At 38.1% G+C, this 26,738-nt stretch overlaps 1 protein-coding gene across 12 annotated transcripts in view; it reads right to left on the reverse strand.

The window, feature by feature from the left end:
• LOC122634677 (dachshund homolog 2) overlaps nt 1–26,738 on the reverse strand; it is a 215,764-nt gene that overhangs the window by 11,987 nt on the left and 177,039 nt on the right. For all 12 annotated transcript variants that reach the window (XR_006328449.1, XM_043823847.1, XM_043823848.1 and 9 more), the window contains one exon: nt 1,043–1,189. Coding sequence is in view for 11 of the 12 variants with exons in the window: in XM_043823847.1 (XP_043679782.1) it covers nt 1,043–1,189 (147 nt within the window). In the remaining variant the exon portion in view is untranslated. The remainder of the gene's footprint in view (nt 1–1,042; nt 1,190–26,738) is intronic.

Consider the following 26,738-nt stretch of genomic DNA (forward strand, 5'->3'; position numbering starts at 1 on the left):
TTCCGTTTGATTTGAAATTAGTATCGCTACTCTCTGGATCTGACAGAATTAATCAACAGTACCGAAGACGAGGACGACGTTTACGACAACTACGTCGACGATTACGACGACGACGACGACGACGACGACGACGACGATGACGAGAACGGCGACGAGAAGGAGAACGTGCCAAGGAGAGAAGTAGAGAAGGAACCACTTGGCAGAAGGCAGGCAAACAGGCAAGTGAGCAGGAAATGTTATATCGGAATAAGAGATTTCACTTAAAGGGTTTCGCGTTTGAGTTTTGGTAGTGACAGGAAGAAGGGTGCCGTGTTCTCTCTCTCTCTCTCTCTCTCTCTCTCTCTCTCTCTTTCTCTTGCTAATTCTCTTGCCGGAGGATTCGAAGAGTGGGCGGGTCGAATCTCGTAGAAGAAGAAGAAGAGAGAGAGAGAGAGAGAGAGAGAGAGAGAGAGAGAGAGAGAAGGTTAGAAAAGAGAAGGACAGGGAATGAACCGATAGGACGACGATGATACAGAGAAGGAAGGAGTAGGATGGTAGAAAGGAAGGATCAGGTGAATCTCACTAGAGGATAAGTAAGGAATCATATTCTAGCGGGTGTCAGTCTGTTTACTTTGCTTTGGCGAATTAATTAATTCGTTCCAAGATCAGGAGCTAGCCTCGAGGGATCTTTATCTCTCGTTGAAGACGACAACGACGACGACGACGACGACGACTTCCTATCTTTCAACTTGAAAATCGTTTTGCTCTTTCTCTTGGTAATCCGATCGAGGAGGAAGGAGGAAGGAGAGGAGAAATACGATCGAGTCTCTTACAAGACGAGTGTGTATATCGAATAATAAGGTCAAAGTTTATAATGGACACTAGAGTAAGTAATTTTAAAGACGTTTGCTTGATAACGATCGAATATAAATAAGAGATTTGCGAGATTCCGAATAAGAGATATCTTAAGGGTAGTAGTATATTTATATATGCGTGCGTGCATGCATGTATGTATATATATATATATGTATAAAAATTTATGTATGTATGTATATACATTTACCAGTGATCGCTCGAACTTGCTCGGACGAAGCTCCCGTGGCTTTAAGTGCCTCCTCCAATTGCGTGCGCCTCTTTATCTCCAGATCTAATTGCTCCTGCAATCGCTTTCTCGCTCTTCGTTCCTTCTTCAACCGCTTTTGATAGACGACTGAAAAATATAAGGTAGAGAGAGAAAGAGAAATGAGATTAATTAATGTTTCGTTTTGCTTCTCCTTCTTATTTTTTTTCTACGTGTGTGCTTGCGTGTGAGTGCGTTTGTTTTTTATTTCTTTTTTTTTTTTTGTTTAACTTTCCCTCTTTACTAACGATACGAAAGATGTATCTGACGATGAATATTCGTCAGAATCGTTTAAGATATGTAGCTCGTTGAAGAAGTTCCTCGGTTGGTGGTCAGAACCCTGGAGTGGTCGGAGTCCGTCAGAATTATCACGGTGCTATCCTAACTGCAGCAGGGGGTTTCGCACGGCGTGCATCGAAAAGTCAAAATAATGCGTTCACACCAGAGATCTTTGATTGTCCGAGTTTGGCTACTGTGCGTGCGACCGACCGGTTCGTATACGGCATACTGACTGAATAGCTTTAAATCGATATTAATGTCTGAATAAACATCGTTCACCTTTATCATATTGTATATTTTTGTACATACGAATTGCGCGTAATAGTATTTGCTTCGCTCTGTTTGTGTTTATGTTTTATAAACGTAGCGTACTACCAATGTTATTTACGTTGTATTACAACGAAGAGGGATGTGTCATTCAATTCCGAGAATTCAATGAGATCACGAAACAATGACTAATTGTTTTTGTTTATCATATCACGACGAAAAACCGACGCAATTCTTTTTTCTCATAGATATACGATTTATTTGTTAAGTTAAATAATATATGTATGTATGTATACAGTACACAAGCGTGAAGTCATTGTACTCTTTTTATTGGTTTCCCTCATTAAAAGATTTTTAAATAAAATCTTGATAGAAAAGATTTAATCTAGAAAGTTATTATAATTAATATATTAATTGTACCATTTATGACGATCTTCTAACGCGATCGTTTTGTAAAGATTGCAAAATATCCAAACGTAATTTTCTATGTAATAAAAATAAATAAAAGTTAACGATTAAAGAGAGTTAAATTTCTTTCTTATCTTCTTCTTTTTCTTCTTTTTCATCTTCTTCTACTTGTCAACTCTTATCTTTTTTTCTTTTTTATTCGAAGTGAAGAAAAAGATAGATATAGAGAGATCGATCGAGTCGATCGATGCCTTTGAACCGCCACCTTTTCTTTGCTCGCTTTAATTATTTTCCGTCACTGTGAACCAGCGGCAAGCTATTGTGTTCTCTCTCTCTCTCTCTCTCTCTCTCTCTCTCTCTCTCTCTCTCTCTCTCTCTCTCTCTCTTTATCTCTCTCTATCTCCGTCTTTTTCGTGCAGTATCTCTCGCCATTGGCCATTTCGAGAGGCGATCTCGCGAACACTCTCTGCTTTGTTGTCGATGCCTTTATCGTTCAAGAAAAAGAGAGAGATAGATATATACATATATATATGTATGTATGTATGTATATATATATATATAAAGAGAGAGAGAGAGAGAGAGAGAGAGAGAGAGAGAGAGAGAGAGAGAGAGAGAATATACAGACAGAACAGCAATAATAATACCGGACCGGTCGGTTGAGCTCCTCGGACGTCCAATGTGTCGTTTCTTGCCACGTTTTCAGTGAACGCGAGAAGAAAAATCGACGTGTCTCGTGAAAAAAACGCGATCGAGAATTCGATCTCAGGAATTCTTTTCACATCGAGGAGGAGGAAGAAGAAGAAGAAGAAGTTCGAGAAGAAGAAGAAGTTCGAGAAGAAGAAGAGAAGAAGAAGAAGAAGTGAAAGAAATAGAGGAAGAAGTGGAAGAAGAAGAAGAAGAAGAAGATTAAAAAGAAGAAATAACGAAGGGATCGCGTTGAATCCAAAGACTTTTCGTTTCTTTAGACTGGTAGAAACGACGGTGGCTTGCCGTCGCATACGCAAATCAACTTGGTAGATTACTTTCTCTCTCGCAAGATGATAGACGGTAGCACGAGTCCGTGTCGCCTTAGGCAACATCCTTTACTCTCCTTCTCTCTTTTTTCTTTTTTTTTACTTTTTCTTTTTTCTTCTTTTCACCTTTTCGTTATTAAAGACATCACTTGAGAACTTCTCTTATATACGTATCTATAGTTACATATAAATATTTCATATACCAATGGATAAATATATAAATATATATATAAATCGACTGTTTCTTATAAACATTATATAAATATTATATATTAGAAAATATTTTTACTCCAAGAAACAAATATTTCGAAGAGAGTACGAGCAAGTGATTAAAGAAAATAAAGAAATAAATGAAAAAAAAAGAACAAAAAAGACAAAGAAAAAAAATATATTTATGTATGGAGCTAGCCTGTAAAAGTGGGAACCGTATCATCGTGATATATCCATCGATCGGTCGAAGGTATAGCCAGCAGGTGGGCACAGGTTGAGCGTCACTGATACGTGATTGATTCCCGGCAGACAAGGCGCAGACAACCCCTTCGGCCCCTCTACTCTCATCGTCCTCGCCGCTCCTCCCTTTTTCCCCCGTATTCTCGGCCTCTTCCGTCTCCCTTTTTCAACTATCCTTCTCCTTACTCACTTTCGTATAAAATTCTTCTAAGATGTATCTCTTTCTTCTTTCCTCTTCTTTTTCTTCTTCTTTATCTTCTTCTTTTTCTTCTTTTTTTCTTTCTTTCCTCTTCTCTTTCTCTCTCTCTCTCTCTCTCTCTCTCTCTCTCCTTCCTTCTCTTTCTTTCTTTCTTTCTTTACGTGCAACGAAAAATATAAGGGTAGAAGAAAATGTAGTTCTTTCTTTCTTTCACTCCTTCTCCCTCTTTCTCTCTCTCTCTCTCTCTCTCTCTCTCTCTGTCTCTCTCTGTTACTCCTTCGGAATGGAAGAGGGTGAGGGTACGAAGGTGAAACACGAAGGAAGGGAGGGAGAGAGGCATTATGATGCAAAGATGGCGCGCCGGCAGCACCCTAGAATTAGCTCGAGCACTCGCCATTGGCCGCTCGGCAAACCACTCCTTCGGTAACAACCGACTGCATACGTTGCATACTAAAGGATACACGCGAGCAGCTAAACTATTGACCAACTTCGAATACACAACACTACGCGGATTGTCCTCCTCTTAACTCTATCGTCTTCGATATACTACGGCTCGCTTCTCTTCCGTCATTATTCTTCTTTTGTAAATTCTTCTTCTTCTTCTTCTTCTTCTCCTTTTCTTTTCTTATTTTTTTCCTCTTTTCCTTTTTTCATTTCTTTTCCTTTTTCTTCTGCATTTTTTCAGATCGATTTCTTACACAAGTTTTGTATATACATATGTACCTAGTACGTATTTTCCTTTTCCTTCATTTTTCTCTATATCGTTGAAAAATTCGTTCGTGCGATTTTCTAATATATATTTTTACGATAATAATTTTAATCTTGATCTTAGTAAAATAACAAGAAAAAGGAAAAGAAAGATCAAAGATAATCGAAGAAATTCTTCTTTCTTTTTCTTTCTTTTCTCTTTTTTGTTTTTGTTTCTTTTCCTATCTTTTTCTTTTTTTTTCTTTTTTTTTCTTTTTCTTTAATACCATACTTCTCGAAATCTTTATTTTTCTTTAAAGATCTACAAAGATCATTTCATTCTGATCCTGAACTCGGTGGACACGAACACAGAGCGCGTGCGGTCAATGAAGTCGTGTTAACTCGAGCGCGAAACACCGTGAAAAATGTCTTTGCGAGAAATCGCACCGGACCGATCAGAGAATGTTTTTGGAACCCAAAAAGAATAAACGAGGGAGTTGAGAATTCGATCGTACGTCCTCCGACGGATCGTTTTCTATCTCTACCTTTCCCTCTCTCTCTTACTTTCTGGAAAGGTAAGGGATCGCGAAAGTGGACAATAGTTATTCCATCGTGCAAGAGAACTCTCGATCTTTCTTGAAAGTCCCGGTAAACTCTACGTGAGTTTTTGCGAGAGCTCTTCTTCTCGATTGTAACTGCCGTGTAATATCTTCGCCACAAAATCGAAGCTACATTCGAGCTCACCCATGAGTGTATTGCCGGTGGTCAGGTACAAGGAAAGTATTATTACAAATCTTATCCTATTATAAACGGAGATATTAGAAATCAATTGATATTATTTTTATTAGGAAATTACTGATCTCTCGTCTCTCTTTATATATATATATATATATATATATATATAATATCTTCAAAATGAAAGAAAAAAGAAACAGAAAAAGTTAACTCGTGCTCGTTCAAACGTAACGACAAAAAAAAAGAGAAGAAAAGAAAAGAAAAGAAAAAAAAAAAAAGAAATCGAGAATAAATAAAAATTATCTATACAAATTAAGCACAATATTTCCCATAAGAATAATGACTGTCGTTAAGAAGAAACTCATTGGACAGAGTGCACGCAAAACGTGGATTCCAAGAAGCGAATGCATGGAAGGGGATCGATCGTGACGTCGATCACGAACGAACGAGCATCGATCTATCCGAGGCAGTGTGTATCGAGGTTAACGTGAGTCGCACTTATTAGTACGCCGACGATGCTGACGACGACGACGACGACGACGACGACGACGACGACGACGACGAGGACGACGAGGATGTGGACCGCGTTATTATTGGCATCGTCGAAGTGAATGACGCGAGCCACGCACCGAGAGAAAAGAAATCCGTGGTCGTTTATGAAATCAGAGCTGGCTGGACCGCCGTGTCGGCTATTCCGAAAGAAAGAAAGAAAGAGATAGAGAGATAGATGGAAAGAAAGAGAGAGAGAGAGAGAGAGAGAGAGAGAGAGAGAGGATGATGATGAAGTGTAATAGTATTAGTGAGTACGACACAAAGACGACGACGACGACGGACAACGATGCTGCTGGATGAACGGCCGGACGTGGCAGATCGTAGATAGCCGTAAATCGAACGAGAAAAGCGTAGTAGAGGTGGAGAAGAAGGTGGGAGGAAGAGGGAGAGAGAGAGAGAGAGAGAGAGAGAGAAAGAGAGAGAGTGGAAGGTTGAGAGGGAGAGTGAGAGGGTGGTCCATTAGATAATGTAGTCAACAGAGAGAACGGGCTCTCTCATCGGGCACGTCAAAATACATCAGCTACCGCTGTGCGTTCGTTCAGAAATCCTTCTCTGACCACCTCTCTCTCACTCTCTCTCTTTTTTTTTCTTTCATTCTCTCTCTCTCTCTCTCTCTCTTTTCTCTCTAGAGTCCTGTCGGTGAGAGTCCTCAGAATGGACTCCCCACGTCGAAGATCCACCGACTCTCATGTGCTCTCTTCTGTCTTTTGCTTTCAGCGAAAAAAAAGAAAGAGAGAGAGAGAGAGAGAGAGAGAGAGGAAAAGTGAGAAGTGCGATAAATCTTTCTTCTCTGTCTCTTTCTAATCGGTCCCCGATTCGATATCGATCTACTCGATCTACTCGAATTTTGTATTTCTCGATTTTAAAAAATAGTTATATACTGTTTTCTCTGTTTCTTTCTCTCTTTTTTTTTTTGTTTTTTCTTTTTCTTTTTTAACATTACTCAAGCTCCTCGATTTTTCTTGGAGAACCTTACGATTTGTATGGATAATAGTTGAAGCGATATTAATTTGAAAGAGGCAAGGAAACGAGGAAAACTTTCGAAGTGATCTACGTTTTCTTAATGAAATTAGTTAAAAGTATCTGAATGAGGGCTGAGTTCACGGCGAATGGGCAATTCGCCTTGGAGAGCTTGCCGACCGCAAACAATCAGTATCGAGAGATTGTAGGAAACGTAATAACCGAATCCAATCAGGAAACCAACAGAAACTAATATAGAACCCGTAACTGGCGCCTTACCCGGACAGTATTTAATACTGAGATATATATACATATATATATATATATATATACATAGAGAGAAAGAGAGAGAGAGAGAGAGAGAGAGAGAGAGAGAGAGAGAGCCTAAGGGAATGGCAATACAATTTACATTTTCAGGCTACATCGACCATTCCCAGCATCTGGAACATTGCTTTAGTCAACTAAATGATCGGATTTCAGCTTTAAAAAGAGATGAAATAAATAAATAAATAAACGAATGAACGAACGAACGAATGAACGAACGCATGATAATTATATAAAATCATGAATGATATTGAACAATATTAACAATCTTTTTTTTTGGCTCGATATACTTCTTTCTTCTTTTTACGTCTGATCTAATCTCTCTCTTCCTCTCTCTCTCTCTCTCTCTTTCTCTCTATCTTTCAACGAGGACTAATAATTAAAAAAACAAAAGCCATATGGAAGAAATGAGCCACAAAGATAAACACAAAAGACTTAGGATTAACGTAGAAGGAAACAGAGATAGAGCTCGTTCGTCGAAGCCTACCTCTGGCCGTTCCGAAATTAGCATTCGCGTAGGATGCACGGTCTAACTACTATCGACGTTGTTCCAACTATAATCGGCCGAGTGGTACGAGGTTAAGTGTAATATTATTCAGCAGACAGCTTTGTATGGATATCGGGAGCCGTAGAGCGCAGATGCTGTTCGTTGCTGAGACTTGGAGTCGTCTGTCGACGTCGATGACGGTGGATAGTCAAGAAACCCTTTTCTAAGGGCTCGAATAACGACCCTTTTGTGATCGTTCTCTTCTATGATTTCGATCAAATTGACCGAGAAACTCATTTGCACTCAACCCTGAATTATATTATTGTCAATTGTGAATTCGGATTATTTATTTATCCTAGATATTTTTTTATAGAAAGAGAAAAAAAATATATATATATATTTATATATAATTTTTTTTTTCTTTATAAGACAAGATATATGTATTTTATTTTACGATGGAAGGGACAAGAAGGTTTTCTGAGGATTTTAGCTGTTTTTCAAGAAGGAAAACCCCATGACTCTCCCTTCGTTTCTCTCTCTTTCTCTCTCTCTCTCTCCACCTTCGTACAAATATCAATTTCGTCGCGACAACTTTTGGCATAGCAACCCTCCGTTGTCGTTGTACCACGAGAAGACCCATATGGAAATGGAGATCGGTCATCGAAATCCAGTTTGCGAGTGGAAACATCCCGAGAGGGTCAGCCCCTCTCTCTCTCTCTCTCTCTCTCTCTTTCTCCCTCTCGTGTTTCTTCTCGAAGTGTCGGAAAGTCGAAAGCTTTTCGCTCTTTCGCGTATTATTCTTTTATCCGATCTCGTTCAAAGGCAAAATCCACTCTCCGTCGGTCGATCGACTTCTACCAAAGATGTTCGAAATCCATCTTTCTCAATTTCTCTCTCTCTCTCTCTCTTTCATTTTCTATCCTTCTCACGAAGAAGAACTTGCACTGGTCTGTTTCATCTCGTCGATCGTTATCCTTCTCCTAGGATAAACCAATTATTATTAACATCCGCCACGTATTTCATCGAACATAGCCGTGCTTTGTTTATCACCTATCGCGATCATTAAATAGCTGCTGAGAGAGAAAGAGAACTGAAATGTCGGTGGTGGTCTGGATCGATGAAATCTTCGACGGACACGTGCACCTTCCATCTAATCTCTCCGTTTTCTTTTCTCTTTTCTTTTCTCCTTTCTTCCTTTCTTCTTTATTTCCTGGTTCATTTCCTAGTTCTCGGTAAGATCGACTCGTTTTGCTTTCGTATATTAGTCGTAAGTAAAAGAGTGAAAGAAACATTTGTACAAATATTTTTTTTCTGTGAAATATTCTGAATAACATAATTCATATCTTTCCATTGATGGCCTATTATTTTCTCTATAGTTTTCTATCTTTCTTTCTTTATTTCTTTCCATCTCTTTTTTTTGTTTCTTCTTTCTTTTTCTTTTTTCTTTCTTTTCTACTTTTTAACTAACGATCTTTACTTTGAAAAAAATAACTCCGATACGATACGATACGATACGATACGATACGATTCTCACATCGGTGAACGACGTAACGGCCGAGAAGAGAAACTAAACGGTGTGTAGAATTGCGATGGTTAAGTTACGCGGGAGTAAAGTAATATGAAAATATTTACTCCCTGGCTGACTGTTGGTCATTCGAGACCATGCGATCTGGTTACCTGCTTCTCCCGCATGCGGACACGTAATAGCCGAATCCGGCTTTGGCCTAACCGCCACGAAGCGAGTATCCTATCCCTGAAGAACTTCGAAAGAATTTACTTCATTATACTTCGAACACACCGACTGTTCTGATAAAAATATTTGAAATTGCGATATACATATACATACATACATACATATATATATATATATATGTGTGTGCAGAAAAAAAATTTGTTGCAAAAAAAATTTATAACCGGTTGTACAGGTACACGTAAAAAAGAAAAAAAAAGGAAAATAATCCGACGTAGTAAAAATATACTAAACAATACAATTCTTCGTGGATCTCTGATTTTTTTTCTCTTTTTTTTTTTTCTTTTTCTTTTTATATTATTACGATGGATTTAATAAATATAGTTTTATACGTTATCGATTGACCCGATCGTATAAATTCGATAATGTTAATCGAATCCGAATTATCAACGTGGAATAAGTGTAAAAATGTTGTTAAAAGGTAGAAACGTTATTTTTTCAGTTTCCTTTTCCTTTTTTTTTACGAATGAAAGGAAAGAACGATGTGGTTGGTCGTCGTCATCGTCGTCGTTTCCAACGCGAGAAAGGGGATCGGTATCTTTACACGTTTCTTTATCAGCGTGAAGCAGCGGCAGTTTTCGAGGGTTCCGTCTGTATGGGACGCGTGTTTTATTGCCCGAAAACCGACAGATATCAGGATTATGTGCTCCGTCACCGTGTGACTTCGTGTGACCTAACGAAAAAATCGTTAAGGGGTAGGGGTTGAAAATCTTTTCTTTCCTGGGGTGGCGGGGAGGTTGACATGAATATAATACGATTTTCTAAGCTGTCCTTTTTTTTTCATTTTTTTTTTTATCGCGAAAATCGTTAACAAACGAAACGATTATCGATTTTCTAGGATCTTTCAATTTGAAATTCAAGATGACGAGGAAGGAAAGAGAGAAAGAGAAGGAAGGAAAGAAAGAAAGAGAGAAAGAAAGAAAGAAAAAATGAAAAAGGTGAGAGTCTACGAAATGATGGCAGGTGGAAGACGGCCGACCTCCCTGGTGATCGGCATCTTGAACGTGTACACCACCAGGTATATATGGATATCGCGTTACAAGCGTGTTCACTACGATCGATTCATCGAAGGAAACGAAATGAGTCTCTCTCTTTCTCTCTCTCTCTTTTTTCTCTATTTCTTTCTATCTTCTTCTATCTTTCTTTTTGATTCTCCGTCTTCAATCAGAGCTTCGTAATAATTGTACGAATTAATTTTGATAACCCAAATAAAATGATTATTAAGCTATATGAAATCTCTCGTGTTATTTTATATTTTATGAAAGAAAAAGCTTACGTCATATATATATATATTTTTTTTTCGTGTAGGCTAACAAAAAATCACCATTAAACTACCGTATGTCTCCTTGGGGATGGACCCTGCATTTTGCTTAGCGACCATCACGCATCTAGGAAAGTCCGATGATGGTGAACGACAAAAATAGAGAGAGAAAGAGAGAGAGGAAGGGAGAAAGAGTGAGAACAGAAAGGAAAAAGAAAAAAAGATATTAAACGCACAAACACGATAAGCTAAAACACTTCTCTCTTTCTCTCTGTCTCTCTCTCTCTCTCTCTCTCTCTCTCTCTCTCTCTCTCTCTCTCTCTGTTATGTAGGAAAAAGAGGGTCTTTCTCGTCCCCAGTGATCGCTCTTCGACTCTTCCCCCTATTTCTTTCTCTTTTTTTTCATCGACATTTAGGGAAAAACGTGTAGGTACGTAGGAAAAATGAAACATCATCATCGTCGTTCACGAATTCTCATCGACGTTTCTCTTGAAAAGAGAAAGAGAGAGAGAGAGTAAAAGTGATGTCGACTCCCGGAAGTGAGTGAGAAAAAGAAAAAGAGAGAGAGAGAGAGAGAGAGAAAGAAAACAGTAGGGTGCCTGTTTTTCTGATAGAACAAGTTAGAGAGAGATAGAGATAGAGATAGAGAGAGCGAGAGAGAGAGAGAGAGAGAGAGAGAGAGAGAGAGAGAAAAGGGAAAAAGTGAGTTACTCCTGGCTTTTAGTTGAATAAACATCGACACGGATATCGCATAATCTATGCACACTTCGCACAGCATGGCCGATCGATATCAATTAAAAAGGAGGCTCGATCGAGCGACTCTATCACGAACGATCTCTCTCTCTTTCTCTGTTGCTTTCTCACTTCAATGGGCGTACTGCTACCACAACGATCGCCAGATGTTAGCCTCGCGACGACGCTTTGGACGCTTTGGAAATGCGACTTTATTTATACTTCAACGCGAGAAGAGATAACGCGCGCTGGGTGCTGCTAAAAAGCACCTCCACCCGGAAGGTCTCTCAGCGATAAACGAGACGTTTTTATGTCGTTGCCGTACGTTTCTCTCGTTCTCTACTTCGTGTGAGCTTACTATGCAGAATTTTTCTTATGGGTGTTTAAAAAAAAAAAAAAAAAAAAAAGAGAGAGAAGAAAAAAAGAAAGGAAAAACGGGGACATGCGCGAGTATTAATAATGGACAAGTCAAAACAATTCCCTCTGCTCTTCTTTATATCCCATCGTTCTTCTCTTCCACCCATTCACCCTCTTTACGACATTATGTTATCTTATTTATCTATTCTCTTTTTTCCTTCTTCTTCTTCTTCTTTTTCTTCTTCTTCTATAATTCTTTTCTAAGTTACAAAGAGAGAGAGAGAGAGAGAGAGAGAGAGAGAGAGAGAGAGAGAGAGAGAGAGATAGAGGAATAAGATTTATAAGAAAATAATGTGTCTGAGGTATAAGAGAAAAATTTTGCTGTTGAAAATATATATTTATCTCTTCTTTTTTTTTATACACTACATTTTTTTTATAAAAAGTTTGTTCCCTCTCCTCTTTCGACCATCTACTACTTCTCTCCTTTCCTTTCCTTTCCTTTCCTTTCCTTTCCTTTCCTCTCCTCTTTTCTCCTTTCCTTTCCATCCCGTTTACCTTCTGCCAGAAAGCAATATCCGTTATGGCCAATAAACGCAGCCGCCTCGAAATAAGCGAGCTATCGAATGTCTTTCCGATTGTAGACGCAACCCAAAGACGTCTTTTCAAAGTATCGATGTCGATTGATGGGAGATACGATACCATAAAGATTTCTTTAGTTTTATCGATTCAATTCTTAGAAAGTTAATGTAACACGTAACGTCTATTATTCTATGATTCATAATGATTATTACATTCTAATTAATTCATTATTATTTTTAATCGATCTATCCTTGGAAAATTATTAATAAGAAATTAACACCATAATAAAGATATGTATATATATATACACACACACACACACACACACATATATATATTAATATAGGTATATATAGAAAAAGAAGTATTCTAGTATCGCATAAGGCAAATTGAAATCCTTTGAAGACGAGCCCATCGTAGGGTTGAAATTCCCTTTGCTGGATGTTTAATGCTGCAATCTAGGGGCGTGATAAAGTGCCAAACGAATGCCGAAAGGGAATCGTGAAGCATGAACGACAACTGGATACGCCGTTTAAACTTCCTACAATGCTGCTACAAGCCATTACATTGTATAAACAGAGAGGATTGTAGGTGGTGTATATAATACGAAGTGAGGGATCCCACGAAAACCCTTCGAGAATTGAAACGCTCGTGTGGTTACTCTCAATCTCTCTCTCTCTCTCTCTCTCTCTCTCTCTCTCTCTCTCTTTCTCTCTCTCTCTCCTTCTCTCTCTTTGTGCTTGTCTGTTTGTCTCTATCTCCTTCTCTTTCTCAAAGATTCACGCAACCCTTCCTGTAACTCTTCTTCCTTTTCATCTCGTTTTACGAATGTCCCTTTTTTTCTATTCTTCTTTCGAATTATACGTATTATGAAAATTCTCTTTGCTTCAAAAAGTACTTTTTCAAACACTCCAAGTACATTTTTCTTTTCTTTTTACATTTGTAAGAGTAAAGAGAATTTTGAAGATTTACTTAGATATGTCTACGCGCTTTTCTTTCTTTCTCCCATGCAAACGTACATTCATATAGAAATTGTTGATACTTAGACAATATATATATATATAAATAAATAATATGAATGAATAAATATGATCGATTTTTATTATTGAAATATTTTCACTTTCCCTTTCAACGATCCATCGATTTCTTCTCGATCGTATATCATTATCTTAACTTTAGTAAATCACTCGAAAACGTTTTTCCTTTATATTGTCCATACGACAATGCAAAGATCTACTAAATGTTTCAAGACCCCATAACCTCTTTCTTTATTCATCTCTCTTCCTTTCTCTTTCTTACTTTCTATCTTGAGAATGCGCTTAGAGCTTCTCCCATCGAGCTCACTCACTCACTCTCTCTTTCTCTCTTTCAGTGTTGGCGGAAGAAAAGAATAACGTTCTTTGCATACTTGGATTAAAAGGCAAACAGTCCTTTGCTTCTCAGCAGAGAGGATGGGAGTATCCATATCCGTTGAAAGGAAATTTATGGGAATTAATATTGGCTCCCTTGGGACGGGAGAGAGGAGGAAAAGTAAGAAGAGTAGGAAGAGGAGGAGATGGAGGAGGACGAAGAGAAGGAGGAGGTAAGTAGAGGAGGCACGATCTGTTCCAGTGTATGTCTCAGGGACTCGCGGAATGCGACTTTCCGGCACACGTGGGAGGGAACTTTAAGAATTTAATTCCTCCACTGTATATATCCGTCTTACTTCATCTTCCATATTTCTCATTCCACTTTAGAAAACAAAATTTTCATTCGGCTCGACGAGATCGTCCTTCGAAATAATAAAGAAAGTTAGATACGCAGGAGGAAAAGAAAAAAGAAGAAGAAGTGAATATAATAAAAAGTATTTTATCCAAATAAAAATGTTTCTTTTTAAAATGATATTAAAATAAATCTTAGATAAATAGTTATAGATCGGTGGGCATTTAAACGCAGGTAGCGGTTAAAAATATATTCTAAGTAAAAATAAGAGATTGTTGTATATAGGGGGACGATTAAAAGGACGTCATATGTTAATTTCTTTCCAGGTGTATTTAGTGGTTCTATTATATGACCGATAAGAAAATTTGAACAGGCAAGAGCCATTCATCGTGTCGACGAAAAATTAGGCCTACCACCTCCGGTCCGACTGTATCGCCTATCTAACAAGGATTTAGAATGCTAGGTATTATCGTGGCGAAAGGTTTATAGCCTAATGGAGACGTATTTCTTCGGAAGTAGGGACGGGCTAGCCAGGGAGCCGCCCCTACGTTTCCTCCTTAGGAGGCAAGGCGCTTATTCGTGTTACCGGAAGGTGTTTGCGGGATTGACTCGTGCCACGTTCGTTGTTTCTTCTTCCTTGCTTGCTTGCTTGCTTCGTTGCTTGCTTGCTTGAGAAGACTCCTCCAGAAAGAGAAAGAGAGAGAGAGAGAGAGAGAGAGAGAGAGAAAGAGAGATAGAAGAGAGAATGAAAGAGATAGAGAGCAATAAAGTAATGGCCGGTTGTCCTCCTCCTCCTCCTCCTCCTTTTCCTCCTCCTTTACCTTCTCTTTTTCTCCGATATCTTAGTAAATATCATCATGGTGCTCATTTCACGCACACAACTTTTCCACGGTCCTTTTTCTTTTCTTTTTTCTTCTTCTTTCCTTTTTTTCTTTAAGACACACTATTCTAATCTTTCTGATTAAATCGATCATGTCCAAATGACAAGTATATTTGATATATTACTATCTATTACTTATCGAATCGATTCTTTTTTTTTCCTCTCTTTCTCTTCTTTTCTTTTCTTTTTTGCTTCCCTTTTTTCTTTCTGTCCCCCTTTTTCTTCATCTTCCTTGTTCATCTACCTTATGAAAATTCTTTTTTAAGAATAGGATCGGATTAATTTGAAAAGTAGTTTAACATGTTACCATCAGAAGGTTGACGATCACTGATCGTAATTACTCAGGCCGTTAGCGAGACATCCAAGCCGAGTGCCGAGTTGTATGATGGATCACGCGACTCGTATGATCAAGGAATGGGTCTTATCGTAAACGGAAAGATACCCTCCTCCTCCTCCTCCTCCTTCTCCTCCTTCTCTATCTCCACCTCCGCCTCCACCTCCACCTTCTTCTCCTTCTCCTTCTCCTTCTTCTCCCATTCCCTATCCATCGCTACTTATGCATTTACCAATTATTTTCACGAAGTCGTTACGAAAATGACACAAGCAATAATAATTCTAATAATAATGATGATGATAATGATGATGATGATGATATTGATAATAACAACAACAGGAATAATAAGAAATTTGTTCGTTCGTTTGTTTGATTAAAAAATGCTTTTGATTAAGTCTCTCTCTCTTTCCTTTTCTCTCTCTTTCTCTCTCTTTCTCTCTTTTCATCCATTTAATTTCAGTTTCATAGAGTTAACTTCTAACGAAAAGGAAAGGTTCGACTGAATCGATTTCTCGAACGTGTCTTGGCCTTCGTTTGACGGTATTAAAGGGGTAGATCGTTCGGTAATTGTCGGCAAATATTGCAATTTCGAAGAAAGGGGGGAAGAAACAAGGTTGAAAGAAAGAGAAAGAAAGAGAGAGAAAGGGAGAATGATAGAGAGGGTTGGGAAGAGAGAAACGATGGGCGACGCCAGACGATACCTACTGGTTATACTTGAGTGGAAATACATAATGCTTCGATGATTTTCTTCGAGGGAGGAGGGTGAGTATTCAGTCGCGATTGAAATTTCGAAGAGAGTAAGTACCCTTTGATACAATTATTCATCAAGAGGAAGTCTCTTGCAATTAATATAATAATTTTTGTTGCCCTTTTTTATCATCCTCAAAGTAAATCTTGTCTTCTTCTTTTTTTCTTTCTTCCTTTTTTTTTTTTCTTTTTTTTAACGAGAAATGAAGAATTTTTCTTGAAAGGAAATCTTTCGTCGTCGTATGTCGTTGATATACGAACAATTATGATTACGATAGTTCCTAAAACAAAGAGACTTTGAAATCCAATATGGTGCCAGGTATTTATCATGAAACGTCGAAGAGCAGATGGTGGGACAGTGAGAATACTAATTACTTCGAAACTCGATGCGTCCGGTCTCGTAGGATCTTAGAGATAGAAAAAGAGAGAGAGAGAGAGAGAGTCTTGTGTGAGAACAAAAAAAAAGGGACAAATCGTTCGATGAGAATGTGAATAAATAAAAAGGCCAACAACAAGAAAAACTTATACGAAAAAAATTGTATGTAATTCGTTACGAAACGAAGCCAGGGAGATGCTAGCAAGTATCAAGAAAGAGAAGAAGAAGAAGAAGAAGAAGAAGAAGAAGAAACAGAAGGAGAAGAAGCCCTTCTTAAGATGTAAGCCACGAAAAGAGAGAAAGAGAGAGAGAACGTCTCATACCGGACTTATTCATCGTCGATCTTTTCCCATCGTCGCATGCACGCCGTGGTAGATATTATAGCAGTATAGTAGTATAGCGTTCGCGTATATATATATATATATATATATATATATATATATATGTATGTGTATTTATATATATATGTATCTATATGAAATTGCCCTAGTAATATCCGGCCGTACCGTCACGGTGCTTCGTACCGGTGTAACGTGACCATTCTGTTAATGAAACCGCTTTCCCCGTCGATACATCGATACCTTGAAGGACTCCAGTTCGAAGGATATTTTTTGCCTTTCTTAATACCTTCCTCCCTTCGCTTCCTTTTCTTTTTTTCCATTTCCTTTCGCCATAATCAATCGATCGAAATGAACAACGAAATACATATACATATATATATATGCGTGTGTGTGTGTGTGTGTGTCTGTTCATATATCTGTCTGTCTATCTGTATATGTAAACAACTTATTTAATAAAAAATTATTTTTGATATATTAATTTTCATAGTATATACATATACATGAATGAAATAAAATGATCATAATCGTGGATTGGTAAACTTGCTTTTACTTCGTGACAAACGCACAATAGTACGATAAGAATAGCAAGAAAAAGGAGAGTGGGTGGTGAACGATTGCACCCTTTATTTTCTCTCTCTCTCTCTCTCTCTCTCTCTCTCTCTCTCTCTTTCCTAGGAACGAGAGCATAAAAGCTCGCAGTATGACGTTTTACAAAGGGTCTATCAAGCGCGGAACGATCTTGATGGCCAACAGATAGGCGGAGGGCCGGCTGCAATTTCATCGTCCCGCAGTCGGCGTGTTGTCGACTACGACGTTACGATTTTTACGACGCTCCCTTTACAACCAACGAAATGTAATTTTCTCCGATATGTGTATGCGGGAGAAATAGAGATAGAGATAGATAGAGAATATTTATTGTTGCTATTACATTACAAAGGCTTCTATCGCTGCAATCTTATAAATTTAATCTGATTAAGAATAAAACAATTAATATCGATTAGTTAGGAGATCATCTTAATAAATAGTAATGATATAACAAAGGCGGATGATTAATCCTAATCGAATAAATATCTTTCATTATCCAAGTTCTTTGATATAAAAGAAAAAATTATAGTTAGTCTTTTTTTTTTCTCTCGAGTAATTCTACTATATTTTATTTTTCGTTTGTATGTGTAAAACGCAATGGTAGAGATTTACGAACTCGCGAAATCGCTCTCACGCGAACCATGTCTTCCATCATAAAGCACCCTACTAACTTAGCGTGCTTCGTTATCTTCACTCGCAAATTTCACCTGCGCTCGTTTCTGATATTTTCCTTTCTCTTTCATTTCGGCGATATCTTTCTCGAAAGGAACCCTCTATCTTTTTTTCTTTCCTTCTTCTTTTTTTTCCAATTGGATAGAAAGAGAATCAACTGATTCTTCACTTTCTTCTTTTTCCTTTATTTATTTATGTATGTATTTATTTATTTAATTTTTTTTTTAACGATTAACCAAGATCTTTCCGAGTGAAATGCACTTTTTTTTCAAGGCAATTGAAACGATTTTATGTCCTTTTTTGTTCGTTTTTCTAATTCTTTTTTTCTCCCCCCCCCTCTCTCTCTCTTTTTCTCTTAAGTAAGACAAGACGAAAAATAGAAAAATTGTCATTTGGGAATATAGAGATATATTTAGGCGGGGAAAAAAGAAAAGACAAAAAAAGAAAAGAAAAAGAAGAAAAGAAGAATATTCGAGGATTCATCCGCAGGGAGCTAAGCTTTCTTTACGTCTCTCCTCGCGTCCGGAATCAACGTAAAACTTGAAGACGAGGACGTTTTAACGAGTGAACGGTAAATCTTACGATCGAATTATTACCAAGAGATCCACGATTCGCCGTCCGATCGTAAAAGTTTTCGCGACGGACGCAACAAAGAAACACGAATACCCGAATATGGGTATTCTTCGTTAAAAAGGGTCTCGCCGAAACGGGAATATCCTATCTTTCTTTCTATCTAACCGCAGAAAGAGAGAGAAAGAGAGAGAGAGAGAGAGAGAGAGAACTTCGTGTCGTCCTGTAGAAAATTGATTTTTACAATTTATCGACGCGTAGCTTCCGTTTTCGTCATTTCTCTCTCTTTCTCTCTCTTTCCTGTATAAAAAGGACAAGTTTACGAGACGAGTTTGTATCCGAAAGCACCTTCGACCGGTTAATTGGGAAGACCGCTTGCCTAATCACGAGTGCCACGAGAGAGGAGAGAGAGTTTGTTCTTTGTTCCATGCGAATGCCCTCTACTCCCCCACCATTTACTCTTTTCACTCCTCTAACGGCGTATCTCTATCACGGGGTTTCTTCTTTCGACCCTTCTTCTTCTTCTTCTTCTTTTCCTTTTTCTTCTTCTTCTTCTTCTTCTTCTTTTCTGTCGGCTCTCTTTGTGCCTACTTTAATGTCCTCCCCCCTGCTATTCACTCTCCTTTAGTAATCTAAATATATACTATATATTGTACATAGATTTTTTATATATCGACGAGAACGACGATGACAACGACGGAAAAGTGATTTCAACGCGTAGAATACCATCGTACTTGCATATACTCTTTTTTTTTCTTTTCTATATGACAGCCTTTTCACTTGTTCAAAACGATAAAGATCTCAAAGAAAGTCTTCTATTCGATATGGAGTTTTGCGTTCGATCGGCCGATCATCAACGGTATATACGGTTGAACGTTGCAGACGACGAACGTCGAGCAACGCAATGCACCAGTCGCAGTTGGGTCGAGATAATTAGGTTTGAGTGCACTCTGGCCGCCGCAGTCGGTAACTCAGTTATCAGTGGACACCCCGCGTACAATGGCTATCACAACGGCATCAAACATAACGCATCAATTAACGTGAACAATAAGCGAGCCGTGAGAGCGAGGAAGGGTGGGTGGTGGCGCGGAGTGTCGGCCGAGTGCGAACGCCGAGATCCTAGCCCTTCCAAATCACCCTCTCTATCTCTTTCTCTCTCTCTCTCTCGCTCTCTTTCTTTCTCTTTCTCCCTTTAACTATATCTCCTCTATGCTATGGTTACTCTTCCTATTGCTCTCGTTTACCGTTTGGATGTTTCAATTCATTTTAATCGTCACATTAAACATACGTTCCTTTGATTTTGTTTAATCGAATTTATATAAATATGAGATATTTCATCATTGCTACATAGTGCAATGGAGTCTAATTCTGTTTAGTCGAATTTATGTAAATATGAGATATTTTATCGTTGCGATATAATTATATTTACTTATATATATATATTTTTTTGTTTTATTAATAATATATTATATTTTCGTTTAAGATAGATTCCTAAACAAATATTCGACAAATATATCGAAAGATATTTTAAAATATAAAAAGGATTAAGGCGAACGAGTTGATGCTCATTTTCGAATCCTCCCTTATCGATTGTCAACGTCGTTCGTTGTTTCGAAAAGGACCCCACGAACGATAAGTCTCTAACGTTCGGTTCTACTAAAGGAAACGCATCTCTCCTTGAACGTAGGTACATACATTGAATTAGTAATACCCGTGGTCTTAGAGCCGAAGGGACTTGTAAGCTGTAATTGCATTAATCGCAGTGATATTTTGGGCTCAGGTGGCTTCGCGCCCGCTACGGCTCGTTAATAGCTACCATTATCGTTCCCACTCCAGAATGCTGGACGAACTACTATGTTACTACTTACTAACCGTTCCACAGGAAACTCTCCACCTGTCTCGAACTTTCGAGAGTATTTCGAAAATCGCTTTCGAGTTCCTATCTTGTCATATACATACATACATGTAACTGTACTGTCTTCTATTTAATTTATATTCAAATATTCATCGATAGAAATTCGGATAAGAAAGTAAAGTAATCCCCGATCGATACAAAGATTATCGGATTTATCTTGATGGGGGGGGGGGGGGGGGGGGGGGGAGAAAGAAAAAGGAAAAAGATAAAAGAAAAATCTATAAGAAATCGAGCAACTAGTTCGAATCAAAGACATCTGTTAAATTGATCGACGATCTATATATCGATCGAGGAATCAAAAAATATATGATTATTATCTCATCGTTGATCGACGAGACGTGTTTAGTTGAGAATCTAGGATGAGAAACAGCGAATTAGAAAAGAAGAGAAGAGAAGAGGACAGAACAGAACAGACGAGAAGAGAAGAGAAGAGAAGAGAAGAGAAGAGAAGAGAAGAGAAGAGAAGAGAAGAGAAGAGAAGAGAAGAGAAGAGAAGAGAAGAGATGATAGTAGGAAGGGTAGTGGAAGAGGAGAAAGGAGGAGAACGATGGCGATGGAGAGAGGTCGAGTTTAGGGGGTTGGGGTGAGGACGAAACATTAATCTCTCGCGGTGGCAATATCGGGACGATGATATTCGAGGCACGAGTATTATACGAGGCGGTGTCATTAGTTCGCGGCGTGTGCGTGTGGCCAGGTCCAAAGAGTGAAAGAGAGAGAGAGAGAGAGAGATAGATAGATATATAGATAGAGAGAGAGAGAGAGAGAGAGAGATAAGCGTTGGTCCATGCAAGAGAAGGTGAATGTACGAGTCTCTCTCTTGCTCTCGCTCTCTCTTTCTCTCTTGTGCTCGTATTGGACGGTAGTATCGATATGCAGGAGCGTGATAATCGATTGCCGCATTCCTCGAGATGGAGCGACGCTGGTGCACGCTTTGAATACGAGCCAGAGGGCCCTTCCTCGTACAGGACGCATACGAAACGCTTTTGGACCCTTCTTCTCTCTTTTTCTTCCTCTTTCTTTCTCTCTCTTTCTCTTTCTTTCTCTTTTTCTTTTTCTTTCTTTCTCTTTCACACTCCTCTCGTCTCTCTCTACCTTGATAAAGTCGCTTTTTCACTTGGCGAATTCGTCACGAGAGACGAATCGATTCGATCACCTGTCTCTCATCTTTATAGATCGGACTTAAAGATTGCTGCTGATCTTTTTTCCTTTTTGTTTTTCTTCTTCTTCTTCTTCTTCTTCTTCTTTCTCTTTTTTTTCTTTTCATTTCTTTTTTTGTTCTTCTTTTTCTTTTTTTTTTGTCTTCTTTTTCTTATCACGATCAAGTCGAGATCTTTCGTGCGACGTAAAAAAGGCGAATAAAGGGTCCACTCTACTGGTCCTTACGTTATTATTATTTTTTTTCTCTTTTGCTCTTTCCTCCTTTTTTCGTAAGAAATAATTAAACGTATCGAGATTCGTTTATATTAGTTATTCTGAAGGTTTATTTATCAAACGTCTCGTTCGTGAGATCGTTTCAGTCACCGGTCTAATTCCTCGTCTAAGGATACAGAGACCGAAGAGGAAAGGGTTAAGATTCGAGAAGACGTTAGGGCACTTTCCAGAACCCTTTACTTCCTATCGCTAGTAGTAGTGTTTGGCGGTTGCGGTTAGCGTAATTACGGAGAAGGACCCCCCTGGCTCGTGCTTCTCTCTTCTCAAAACCGCGAACGTCTTAGATCCGCCGTCTTCAACGTTCTCTCCCTTTCCCTTTTCCTCGCGATCTTTACCCTTCCTATCCTAACGTCTATCTTAACGTATAAATTATCTAATCGCTCAGGCATTTGATCTTGACCGAATGAAATTTCTCGAATGAATTCTTAGCGAGCTTTTTTCAAAAGAAAAAAGAAAAGAAACGAAATCGTTTTCTTTTCTCTCTCTCTCTCTCTCTCTCTCTCTCTTTGTCTGTCTCAGTCTCTGTCTATTTAAAAATACAGATTATCGTAACTATCGATGATATTATCGAATGTTGTAAAAAACAATGAGGAAAAAAAGGAGAAAAATAAATAAAGAATAGTAGAGAGAGATAGAGAGAGACAGACAGAGAGAGGGAGAGAGAGAGAGAGAGAGAGAGAGAGAGATAGTTAGGATCGTGCAATAACGAGGCGTCGCACCATCATCGTCATCGAGTTCGCGCGTTTTCTCCCCATCAGGCTCTATTAGGACGACGATCGTGACAATCGGTCCAATGATTACAGCCGAAACATAATCGTTAACGCGTACGACCCATTAATGACTATGGACCATTCTCGATGCCAAATTGGTAATGGCGAATGGGCTCGAGGCAACGTACCAACCATGGCTGACGCGGTGCCCTTGATGAACGTATTTGCAGGACAACCCTTAATTCCCTTTATGACAAATCAAAATTTAAGGATACTGCAAGCGTTATATGCTTTAACCATAGACGATCATTGCCGAATGTCAGCGGTAGTTTATGCCCATTTTCGATGATCTATGATAATGACCTAGTAAATTAATATCCACTCTTTTCGCCTATCAACGATGGTAGATCGTTGTTCGAATAAAATTTTATTGTAAATACGATATTTATTTTTTTTACGTCAGAATTCATTGCCTTTAATAATATTTTCATATAAACCTGTGTATCGAGTTGATTCATAAATAATATTTATTTTTATTGCATCGATATATAATACCTTATAAATTTATTTATAAGATAATAATACATCGTTAATATAATATTTATATGTTATTATATATAATATATTATTATTTTTTTTACGTATTTATATTATATATTATTATTACTATTATTGAACAAATACATGTCTTAGTTGTAATAAAAATTATTATAGAGTCGATCTGAAATTTTAATTAATCTAATGTTTTGCATACTTTAAATTTAATTATCGAATACTATACGAATACCTTTTCTTAACTCATAGGCTTGAATCGAAGCAAAACCCCCCTTTGAAGTTTGAACGTATCGTCTTATTATTTCGAGCAATAGGGTTACAAACGGGGCTACGAGAGGAGGAGAGAGAGAGAGTGTTACGCGAAGAAGGAGAAAGAGAAGGAGGAGGAGGAGGGTAGTCGAAGAAGGTAAGAGGGGATCTTTTATCGTACTCGTTGATACTTCGACTCGGTTCTTCCGTTAGTACCACATAATTTATGAGATTCTCCGTCTGTCCGTGTGGCTTTTCCTCGCAATGTTATAATTGGAAATATGCTTACGACCGTAATTCCGAGTAGAAAAGGGGGAGAGAAGGGTGAGCACGTTTACTGCCAATAAGGGACGCATGCATAATAGAAAGCCTGTAGTAGATGGTGTACTCGGCTGGCCGACAGTAGGACTTACAACGGGAATGCTACTTTACGAGGACTCGTATTACGAGGGTCCTGCGATCTGCCTTGTCTTTTCGTATACGTGTGTCCCATTCTAAATCGAACTTATGTGTGTAACAAAATGAGAGAGAGAAAGAGAATGACAAAGAACTCATATTTCTACGTATAAGTGAATCATTATCTCCTATATAGATATTATATTATTTTTATTTATAGACAAGACAATTTTGTGCGTAAGTATTTATAGAATCTACAATTGTAAATCGCGATAGATCTATATGGAATAACCGAATGGTTAGAATTTCTATTTATATCTATCTAAGTAAGTGTCAAAAAATGTTCTATACCAAATAAGAAACAATATATCGTAGGTTGTGTAGGGTTCCGTTCCATATGAAAAAGGGGAGAAAAATGAAAAATAGTTTGCTTGGTGTCGTCACTCGAGTATAGGGTGACACCATGAGTAATTATGGGTTGCTTGTTACGCATCGTTCGCGTTTTATTTATTTACACGTTCCACCGTGTAATTTTCGTATAATTCGTGGTTCAGTTCGCAGGGTGTAACGTGATCTTTAAATGGCGGTTTACGAATACCTTGACACGGGGAAAAGTTCACTACTTTTATCTTTGATTTCTATTTACATTAAAATAGAATGATTAGATTTCTTTTTGATAATTCCGATATATATACTCTATATTAATTTTTCTTTTATTCGAAGAAATGCAACGTTTCTGATCACTTTTAAAGCAAAAAAAAAAAAAAAGGATAAAAAAACTACTCTGTACTATAAATCGTACAAACGATTCATCTGTTATTATATCCAAAATATTTTACGTTATTTAAAAAAAAAGATAAAACCTAAGATTTTCTTTTTTATATCTAAAAAAAACAATCCTGAATTCCATACCGCGAGACAATCTTCTAAGACGCTTAGAATTCCTATGCTTGTTGCCTGCAGCCATGTTAACATATACAAGACACACAAATGCACACACATGAACGTTTCTACCTGCCATTGGTAGCTCGAAAGATTAAGCACGAAGCAAAGACGATGGTCCTGTTCGTTAGTAGCGAAGCTAGAACATTCATGATATACTATATATATATATATATCTTTACATATATACATACATATATACATACACATATACATACATATATACAGGAACGCTCCTAAGTAATTCGCGCAATTTCATCTAAATTCCGTAACGACGAAATTTCTCGCGTCGTCTCTCGTAGGCAGAACGTGTTTGCTCTTGTAAACCTTCTTGTACGAATGTTGTGTTATGAACGAGTTTGTGTATAGTAGTACAGAGTATATATACATATATATATATATATATATGTGTGTGTGTGTGCGTGTATGTATGTACTTGTAATAGCATGAGAAAGAGAGAGAGCGAGCGAGAGAGAAATAGAGAACAACCAACTTTCTCTGCCTTTGTCTCTCTCTTTCTCTTTCTCTCTCATGTTTTCATTGCTTCTTACTCGTTCTTTGGTTATTATAGTTCGCTTGCTATACTATTTCCATAAAATACGATTAGGTCCTTGGTGCACACCGATCCTCTCTCTCTTTCTATCTTTCTCTTTCTCTCTCTCTCTTTATATATATATATGTGTGTATGTATATGTATCACTCTCTCTCTTTCTCTTTCTTTCTCCATCTCTCTCACTCTCATTCTCTTTTCTCTTCGAACTCCTTTCCGACGCGACGCATTCAACCACCATACTGCTGGCACTCATGGCATTCTAAACATTTTACTCGGAAAGCTGGCGAACATTAAAATGCCATTGTATGCGGATATGCAGCTCTGGCTTACGACATACATATGGTTTATCTTATACGTGTAAATATATTGTATACGTGAGGTAAACGAAAAGATGGATTATTAAAACGGTTTAGTAACGACATCGATGATATTATAATTTCTAAAACATTTCTCTATCGTATTTTAATGTATAAAATTAAACAAAACGTCTTTTCTTCTTCTTCCTTTTTCTTTTTGTTTCTTTTCCCTTTTCTATTTTCTCTTTTTCATTCTTTTCCACGGGGTTCTTTCGTGCTTACGTTGAATACGTTAACGAGATTGTTTTTCTAAGTGAAAAGAGAAACGAAGTGCAAAATTTCCATGAGCTTTTCTTCCCCCTTTCTCTCTCTCTCTCTCTCTTTCTCTCTCTCTACGCGTTCTTTCTAACAATAAACAAGATCTTTGAAACTACTATTAAATATACATACATAATATGACGTAAGTGGCGCATTGAAAAATATTGATATTATTTTCTTACGACACTCCGTCGTTATTATTATAATATTACAACAATTAGTTCGATCACATTAAACACCACTTCCGAAGGATACAACAAACGATCTTCTCTCTTTCTCTCCTCTCTCTCTCTTCCTTTTTTTTCTTTTCTCCTCCCCCTCCTCCTCCTGCTTCTTCTTCTTATTATTATTCTTTTTTAAATTATCCGCACGCTTTTTCCACCATAAAGAAAATAATCCATCGTCAGAGCTATTTTTTCCAGTGAAGCTGAAGCGTCGTTCGCGTAAATAAGCCCTTTACGTTTTATTCCTTTCTTCCTATCGTCGTCGCCGTTATCGTCGACGTTGTCGACGTCGACGAAGAAGAGTAGGAGGAGGAGGAGGAGGAGGAGTAGGAGGAGGAGGAGTAGGAGTAGAAGGAGGAGGATGAGGAGGAGGAGGAGGAGGAGGTGGAGAGTTTTCTCTCGACTCGCAGAATATTCTTTCCGTTCGGCTGGCAGAAACATTACACGCATCGCGTATACTTGCCCAGGTAACCGAGAAATTCACCCTTCCGGCGTGGTAAGTCTGACTCGAATTCATTAGCATCGCCGTGGAACCTTCCACACCATCCCTCTCTCTCTCCCACCCTCTCTCTCTCTCTCTCTGTCTCTGTCTCTGTCTCTGTCTCTCTCTCTTTCTATCGAGAGCAAAGCCGTTCAATGCGAGAATAATTCTCGTAGTGTATCATATCGATAGCACGCTCCACTTATCAGCTCGTGACGTTAATCCGTCGGAAGGATAATGCTTAAAGCGACGATTCTTATATGAGAAAGAGTGAGACAGAAAGAGAGAGAGAGAGAGAGAGAGAGAGAGAGAGAGAGAGAGAG

Source organism: Vespula pensylvanica, chromosome 15 (genome assembly GCF_014466175.1).
Source record: "Vespula pensylvanica isolate Volc-1 chromosome 15, ASM1446617v1, whole genome shotgun sequence".
Taxonomy (NCBI): Eukaryota; Metazoa; Arthropoda; class Insecta; order Hymenoptera; family Vespidae; genus Vespula; species Vespula pensylvanica.